This window comes from Ranitomeya imitator, chromosome 6 (genome assembly GCF_032444005.1).
Source record: "Ranitomeya imitator isolate aRanImi1 chromosome 6, aRanImi1.pri, whole genome shotgun sequence".
NCBI classification, from domain to species: Eukaryota; Metazoa; Chordata; class Amphibia; order Anura; family Dendrobatidae; genus Ranitomeya; species Ranitomeya imitator.
Window position 1 is genome coordinate 529,563,263 of NC_091287.1, and position 9,276 is coordinate 529,572,538.

A 9,276-nucleotide genomic window follows, 5' to 3' on the forward strand; every position below is an offset into this window, starting at 1 on the left:
CATTTTTTGATCGCTTTTTATTCCGATTTTTGTGAGGAAGAATGACCAAAAAACAGCTATTCATGAATTTCTTTTGGGGGAGGCGTTTATACCGTTCCGCGTTTGGTAAAATTGATAAAGCAGTTTTATTCTTCGGGTCAGTACGATTACAGCGACACCTCATTTATATCATTTTTTTATGTTTTGGCGCTTTTATACGATAAAAACTATTTTACGGAAAAAATAATTATTTTTGCATCGCTTTATTCTCAGGACTATAACTTTTTTATGTTTTTGCTGATGATGCTGTATGGCGGCTCGTTTTTTGCAGGACAAGATGACGCTTTCAGCGGTACCATGGTTATTTATATCCATCTTTTTGATCGCGTGTTATTCCACTTTTTGTTCGGCGGTATGATAATAAAGCGTTGTTTTTTGCCTCGTTTTTTTTTTTTTTTTTCTTACGGTGTTTACTGAAGGGGTTAACTAGTGGGCCAGTTTTATAGGTCGGGCCGTTACGGACGCGGCGATACTAAATATGTATTTATGGGAATAATATTATTTTTTTTTTTTCATTATTTTGGAATAGTTTTTTTAATTTTTTTTTACACATTTGAAACATTTTTTTTTAACTTTTTTACTTTGTCCTAGGGGGGAACATCACAGATCGGTGATCTGACAGTTTGCACAGCACTCTGTCAGATCACCGATCTGATAGGAGTGCAGGCTGCTTCACAGTGCCTGCTCTGAGCAGGCTCTGTGAAGCCACCTCCCTCCCTGCAGGACCCGGATCCTCGGCCATCTTGGATCCGGGCCTGGAGCAGGGAGGGAGGGAGGGAGGGAGGTAAGACCCTCGCAGCAACGCGATCACATCGCGTTGCTGCGGGGGGCTCAGGGAAGCCCGCAGGGAGCCCCCTCCCTGCGCGGAGCTTCCCTGCACCGCCGGCACATCGCGATCATCTTTGATCGCGGTGTGCCGGGGGTTAATGTGCCGGGGGCGGTCTTTGACCGCTCCTGGCACATAGTGCCGGATGTCAGCTGCGATAGGCAGCTGACACCCGGCCGCGATCGGCGGCGCTCCCCCCGTGAGCGCTGCCGATCGCATATGACGTACTATTGCGTCCTTGGGAAGTAAAGCCCACCCCACATGGACGCAATAGTACGTCTAATGGCAGAAAGGGGTTAAGGATGCTATGCGAGAACGTGGAGGAAAAAAAAGTTTGTAACCATACTGGACAAATGCTCTCCTGTCACTTTGAATCGATGCAGCAGTACCTGTGGTGTCTGCGGTCATTGCGAAATCACTCCACAACCTGGTCAGCAAACCCCTCTGTCCAGTGCCACTTTGGATTGGTGAAACTTGTGGACATACGTGGCTGGGCAATATAGTACTTGTCCTGTGCAATATACTACGTGGACATGCATATTCTATAGTAGCCGATGCGTTAGAATTGGGCCACCATCTATTTCCTTTATAATTTTTTTAAATTGTTCCATTTCAGTGTTAGATGTGAAAAAACGGTGGAGATCTGTGACCGACAGACTGATGAAGGCACAGAAGGCAGAAAGTGGCAGCTCGCCCTCAAAAAAGAGGGTGCCGTTTGCAGACCAGCTGCAGTTCATATTTTATTGTATCTTCAACGTTTCACAGTACTCTTTCATTGAAGTTTTTTTTATTCCTTGTACAGAACTGAAGGCAATGTAAGGGCCGAAACCCCACCGGTCCATGAAGACAACAGCCTGGAGCATGGTGATGGAGAGGAGGTGGAGGACTATCCAATGTGCTCCTCACCAAATCCACCCTTGCCTAGGCAGTCATCCTCCATGCATGCTGCTGTTATGCCACCCACCTGTACTGTGGCAAGTTCGTCCTCTGCGGTGGATGCGGCGGTGGTGTCTTTCGCTGTTGTTGCTGCCTCTTCCGCTGCGTCCAGTTCCTTTGTTGGCGGTTCAAGCCCACTGGGTTGGGGTCTGGTTCTGCCCGTCCCGTGCCAATGGTTAGGGCAGCACCCAAGAAGGGGAAAAAAATGGAGGGTTCGACTAGTGCCATTGAAGATATCACTAGTCGAACTCTCAATATTATAGACAATTCATCTCCACAAGATGAGATGGATAAATATGGATCTGTGATAGCCAGCCGCCGAAGGTCCATGCCATGGGACAGGCAGAGCCTGTGTATGACAGCAGTCAATGCAGTTCTAATGTCTGCTGCTGTCCCATCACCAATACTCCCATCACAAGACATAGTTGTAGCAATTATGAAGGCATTTACTAACCCAAGTGGGCCGCCACCACCACCACCTGCTTCTCAACGTTTTTTCCATGCAGTACACAGGCCCGACGCTGCAGAAGCCTATAATTCAAGCCACTGTACAACTCGTCAAAGTTCTGGGCATAATGTCTCCCAAAACACGAGTATTTCTTCGCAAGAACTGTTTCCGGGGGTATGGGTACGAGAGAGAGTCCCAGCAGTTTTGAGGATTTCGGTCCTAAACCCCCCTGTCCTGTTGACAGGTTGTTAACAAATCCATTGCTGATGCACTTTTGTGTCCTGTTGACAGGTTGTGATAACGTCCATTGTTGATGGACTGTTTTGGACAATGTTTGTCCTTATGTTCTACTAGCTACGTCTGTTACCGACGTTATATTTTTATGTGTAGTACACATATTTTTTGGGGGAAAAAATACATATTTTTTTGAAAAATATGGGTGTCCGGAGAAAGGGGAATTTTTAGGATTTCTGTCCCCAACCCAACTGTTCTGTTGACAGGTTGTGAAAAAAGCCATTGTTGATGCACTATTTTGTCCTTTTGACAGGTTGTGATAACGTCCATTGTTGATGGACTGTTCTGGACAATGTTTGTCCTTGTGTTGTAATAGCTACGTCAGTTAATGACGTTTTGTTTTTATGTGTAGTACACAGTGTTATTTATGAATAAAAACTAAATTTGTATTTGAAAAAATGTCTGGTCATTTTTTATTTAAAAAAAGGTTATTTCAATTTGCAGAATATGAACTGTGGGTAATGGGATAATAACAGTGTCAGTGACTAAAGAGTAAGTTGCGGACACAAGGTTTGATTTTTCAAACAAAGTTCTTTTTTATTAATTCCTATTTTTTTTTTAAATGATAAAGAACAAAAGGACATTGAATACATGGGGTTAGCCATCCAATCTGCTCAACTGTACTGATGAGAAAACACAAGGGCCTTGATTGCTTTGCGATCTGCTCTTCTGTACAGGCTGACATCTTGATGGGGGTTAGGTGTCCGATCTCCTCTGCTGTTCAGGCTGCTCAACACCGGAACAGGAGTATTGCCAGTGCACGGCACCTTCAGGACTCATGAAGTAGTCAGTGAAGGTTTCTCGCACACGCAACCCCGAGATGGATTGCCTGCCTTGACCCAAGTTGTCCACTGCAATTAATTCAGACAGCTGTGACTCCTCAACTACCTCTGTGCTGTAGTCCCGAACGTAGTTGTGGAGAACACAGCATGCCTTTATCACAGTGTCAACGGTCTCCGTATCTAGCTGGATGGCAGTGTGAAAGATCCTCCACTGACTACACATGATCCCAAAGGTGCATTCCACATATTTTCGTGCACGGCTCAGCCGATAGTTGAAAATCCTCCGCCGGTCATCCAGTGCCCTTCGTGGGTATGGGCGCAGCAGGTTTGTTTTTAAGGGAAATGCCTCATCCGATACCATCACAAAGGGTACAGGATGTGTGGAACCGGGCAAAGGTCTTGGGGCTGGGAGCGTTCCGCCATCTCGAAGAATTTGAAGTCCAATCTGTGATGATTGCAGCACCCGAGAGTCCCCAGAACTGCCATAAGCACCAACGTTGATGGCAACAAACGTGTAAAGGGCATCAGCCACCGCCATCAGGACCACAGAAAAATACTTCTTATAATTAAAGAAGCGTGATCCTGATCGGGGTGGCTTCAGCACTCTCACATGTTTGCCATCAACAGCACCTACGCAGTTGGGGAAATTGGCCACAGACTGAAAGCCTGCTGCTACCTGCAGCCAAGTCTCCTCGGTTGGGCAAGGCATCACGATGGGCTGCAACTTCTGCCAGATGACGGCACATGTGCACCTCACAATTTGAGAGATGGTGGATTTGCCAACCCTAAATTGGAGGTGCAGGGATGTGTAGCTCTCTCCTGTGGCCAAAAACCTGGAAAAAAAAATAAAAAAATTAGAATATTTTTAATAACGATGAAAATATGCATGACAACATAAATAGTACGATTCAGGGGCACTAGATCTGTAAACATTGTGGCGCAGTGGCAGCATTATGGGGGCACTTGCAGCATTGTGGCACAGTGGCAGCATTATGGGGGGCACTGGCAGCATTGTGGCGGCACTGTGGCAGCATTATAGGGGCACTGGCAGCATTGTGGCGCAGTGGCAGCATTATGGAGGCACTGGCAGCATTGTGGCGCACTGGCAGCATTATGGCGCCACTGTGGCAGCATTATGGGGCGCACTGGCAGCATTATGGCGCCACTGTGGCAGCATTATGGGGCGCACTGGCAGCATTATGGCGCCACTGTGGCAGCATTATGGGGGGCACTGACAGCATTATGGGGGCTGTGGCAGCATTATGGGGGGCACTGGCAGCATTGTGGTGCAGTGGCAGCATTATGGAGGCTGTGGCAGCATTGGGGCGTAATAGCAGCATTATGGGGGGCACTGACAGCATTATGGGGGGCACTGGCAGCATTATGGGGGCTGTGGCAGCATTATGGGGGGCACTGGCAGCATTGTGGCGCAGTGGCAGCATTGTGGCGCAGTGGCAGCATTATGGAGGCTGTGGCAGCATTGGGGCGTAATAGCAGCATTATGGGGGCACTGGCAGCATTGTGGCGCAGTGGCAGCATTATGGGGGGCACTGGCAGCATTATGGGGGGCACTGGCAGCATTGTGGCGCAGTGGCAGCATTATGGAGGCTGTGGCAGCATTGGGGCGTAATAGCAGCATTATGGGGGCACTGGCAGCATTGTGGCGCAGTGGCAGCATTATGGGGGCTGTGGCAGCATTATGGGGGCTGTGGCAGCATTATGGGGGCACTGGCAGCATTGTGGCGCACTGGCAGCATTATGGCAGCACTGTGGCAGCATTATGGGGGGCACTGGCAGCATTGTGGCGCAGTGGCAGCATTGTGGCGGAGTGGCAGCATTATGGGGGGCACTGGCAGCATTGTGGCGCACTGGCAGCATTATGGAGGCTGTGGCAGCATTGTGGCGTAATAGCAGCATTATGGGGGCACTGGCAGCATTGTGGCGCAGTGGCAGCATTATGGGGGCTGTGGCAGCATTATGGGGGCTGTGGCAGCATTATGGGGGCTGTGGCAGCATTATGAGGGGCACTGGCAGCATTGTGGCGCAGTGGCAGCATTATGGAGGCTGTGGCAGCATTATGGAGGCTGTGGCAGCATTGGGGCGTAATAGCAGCATTATGGGGGCACTGGCAGCATTGTGGCGCAGTGGCAGCATTATGGGGGCTGTGGCAGCATTATGGGGGGCACTGGCAGCATTATGGCGCAGTGGCAGCATTATGGAGGCTGTGGCAGCATTGGGGCGTAATAGCAGCATTATGGGGGCACTGGCAGCATTGTGGCTCACTGGCAGCATTATGGGGGGCACTGGCAGCATTGTGGCGCAGTGGCAGCATTGTGGGGGCTGTGGCAGCATTGTGACGCACTGGCAGCATTCTGGGGTGCATTGGCAGCATTGTGGCGCAGTGGCAGCATTATGGCGGCACTGTGGCAGCATTAACTATGGGGCCAATGTGTGGAGTTTGTGTTTTTTTAAAAAAAAAAAAAGGGCCTTACCGCAAGGTGATGAGCAGCCTTTCCTCAGCAGAGATTGATCTTCGCATGCATGTGTCTTCGTAGCTGAGTTGTGGAGCCAGAATTATCAGAAGGCGATCAAATGCCTGAATCCTAAGCCGGCAAAACTGGATAAATTTCTCAGGAAAACTGAATGTAAAAAGAAAAAAAAAAATTTCAAAAACCACAGATATATAACACAAGTGTATAACATCAATAAAAAAAAGTGAACACAGATGACAATATATCTTTTCTACCTATATCTTACCTCCTTAAATCTTGGCAAAGGACATGGAAGTGTCCCTTTTCCTCCCGCTCATTAATAATGGGATGAACCCACATCCGTTTTGGACGTCTTCTACTCCTTCTCCGAGATTGCTCCTATGGGAGAATATAGTCTTTATTATTTACATGGTACTGTACAATGCATGGACAATCGCTGCTAAGGCTACTTTCACTTCCATCAGTACTGTTCCGTCGCAATACACTGGCGCCAACTGTTATGACCTGGTGGTCAGGACAATAATGGACCTGGTGGTTAAGAGCACACAGAATGACCTGATAGTTACTGATAATAAAGAACGAGCTCTGGGACGTGGGAACTCTGCTGACCGCAATCCCTAATCCTATCAAACACACTAGAAATAGCCGTGGATTGCGCCTAACGCTCCCTATGCAACTCGGCACAGCCTAAGGAACTAGCTAGCCCTAAAGAAAGAAAAATAAAGCCTACCTTGCCTCAGAGAAATTCCCCAAATGAAAAGGCAGCCCCCCACATATGACTGTGAGTAAAGATGAAAATACAAACACAGAGATGAAATAGATTTAGCAAAGTGAGGCCCGACTAACTGAACAGACCGAGGATAGGAAAGGTTACTTTGCGGTCAGCACAAAAACCTACAAAAAGACCACGCAGAGGGCGCAAAAAAGACCCTCCACACCGACTCACGGTGCGGAGGCGCTCCCTCTGCGTCCCAGAGCTTCCAGCAAGCAAGACAACAATAAAAAATAGCAAGCTGGACAGAAAAATAGTAAACCAAAGAAATACAAGCTGAAACTTAGCTTCTGCTGGGAAGACAGGTCACAAGAACGATCCAGGAGTGAACTAGACCAATACTGGAACATTGACAGGTGGCAAGGAGCAAAGATCTAAGTGGAGTTAAATAGAGCAGCAGCTAACGAATTAACCTCGTCACCTGTGGAAGGAAACTCAGAAACACCCACCAGAGGAAGTCCATGGACAGAACCAGCCGAAGTACCATTCATGACCACAGGAGGGAGCCCGACAACAGAATTCACAACAGCCAACATACCGATGGACGTTGTGAAATAACTGCATGACGTGGGCAGCAGATGCAGTTTTTCTACACATCCGCTGCCCATTCTGCAGTCTGGGGAGGAGGGGGTGTATTTTCTGCCGCACATGAGCAGTCAAAAATGGCGGATGCGATGCACCAATAAAGTAACATGTAAGGATTTTTCGTGTCGACGGTCTGCCAAAAAAGACACATACATCGCACAATGGATGCAACGTGCGGCAAAACGTCGCAAACCATTGCAAATACAAGTGTATGGGAAAAAAAAAAAATCCTGCAAGCACATATGCAGGATCCGTTTTATCCCAAAATGACAGATTGCGAGGGAGCGTTACGGAAGTGGGAAGTAGCCTATCCGCAGCAACAGAAACACTGCATATCCACAGCATAGTCCGCATAGTGTGCACATCTAATGACATTATATTACCTGCTCACTGTGGTGGTGCAGCAAAAGCAGTGCCGTCAGCAACAAAAGATGGTTTTGTTGTGGCGAAAGACGCCAATGGGGCTGAACGTGCGGCATGTTGAATGCAACAAAAAGGCAAAATGGAGAAGAGGGGTTGGAACAGGAAATGACCTATTGAGAGTCTCTTTTTTTTTAACCAACTTTATTTGTTCTTAAAAACGCTTAAAAAACGCCAGAAAAAAACGCATCAAAACCGCACCAAAAACGCATGCGGATTTCCGGAAGAAAATATCAGGCTTTCGTCAGGAAAATTGCATGAAAAATCTGCACACATTCCTGAACATATGCATATAGCCTAAGACTACCCTGTTGGCATTTTTTGAGCTGTGTCAACAAGACCCTTTTGCAAAAACAATTCTGTACTGTGATTTACCAAAGTACTACACTTGGAATGCCTCCAGAAAAACACTGGAATGGAGGAAACGGGGGCTTGATATTGAAGGCTATCCAGTGGTGAAAGCAACTGATACTCTTGGTCGCATCTACACTGTTCATCCGTCAAATGCAGAGTGCTTCTACCTGCGCATGGTAGTTCATTTTGTCAAAGGCCCCACATCATTTTCTGACCTGAAGACTGTCGGAGACCATGTGTCTGAAACATTCAGGGAAGCTTGCTAAAGGAAAGGACTTCTGGAAAATGATGGACACTGGGAAATGACCCTCAGTAAAGCAGCAGCCGAACAAACCCCAAAGCGACCAAGACACCTCTTCGCTATTATTCTAACAACCTGTAGCATTTCAAATCCTGAGATTTGGACAAAGTACAAAACTGATCTCAGTGAGGACATCCTCATGTAGATTAGAAGGGAAAATCCTCAGCAACTCATCAACTTCACTGAGGAAATGTTCAATGAAACTTTAATGCTCCTTGAAGATCAGTGCATAGCAATGTCAGGAAAAGCCTTACAGTTGCTTGGTTTGCCTGCTCCAATAAGAAATCCTGAAGGCATCCAAATGTGTAGGGAGATTTTCATAGAAACAAATTACAGTATTGATGAACTGACAGCATTTGTGTCTCAGAACGAGCCAATATTGGTACCAGATCAAAGGGACGCCTATAACTACATTTTAAGTTTCAGTGAAACCAACAAAGGTGAGATTGTCTTCCTTGATGCTCCAGGTGGAACAGGAAAGACAATTGTAATCAACTTGCTCCTGGCAAAATTTTCACAACAAAAAAAATTGCACTTGCAGTGGCATCTTCTGGAATTGCAGCTACGCTTTTAAAAGGTGGCAGGACAGCACATTCGACATTCAAACTACCACTTAACCTGTCTCATAGTGACAGCCCCGTGTGTAATATTGCCAAGGGATCTGGACTGGCCAAATTGCTTCAAAAACACAGTGCCATCATTTGAGATGAATGCACCATCTCACACAAAAGGGCTCTGGAAGCAGTGGACAGACTGCTGCAAGACCTGCGTAGCAAAAAATACAGTCATCCAAAAGTATTGACACCCCTGCAATTCCATCAGATAATACCCATTTTCTTCCTGAAAATGATTGCAAACACAAATTCTTTGGTATTATCTTCATTTAATTTGCCTTAAATGAAAAAAACACAAAAAGAATTGTCCTAAAGCCAAATTGGATATAATTCCACATCAAACATAAAAAAGGGGGTGGATAAAAGTATTGGCACTGTTCCAAAAATCATGTGATGCTTCTCTAATTTTTGTA

The 9,276-nt window shown here is 46.8% G+C and overlaps 1 protein-coding gene across 1 annotated transcript; it reads right to left on the minus strand.

Annotated features, from left to right (window-relative positions):
• Positions 1-3,239: 3,239 nt before the first annotated feature.
• On the minus strand, positions 3,240-4,566 carry LOC138643454 (uncharacterized). Its single transcript, XM_069732360.1, has 2 exons — positions 4,562-4,566; positions 3,240-4,158 (listed from the first exon to the last, which is right to left on the minus strand). Exons 1-2 carry the CDS (start codon positions 4,564-4,566, stop codon positions 3,240-3,242), a joined length of 924 nt encoding a protein of 307 aa, XP_069588461.1.
• Positions 4,567-9,276: the final 4,710 nt, after the last annotated feature.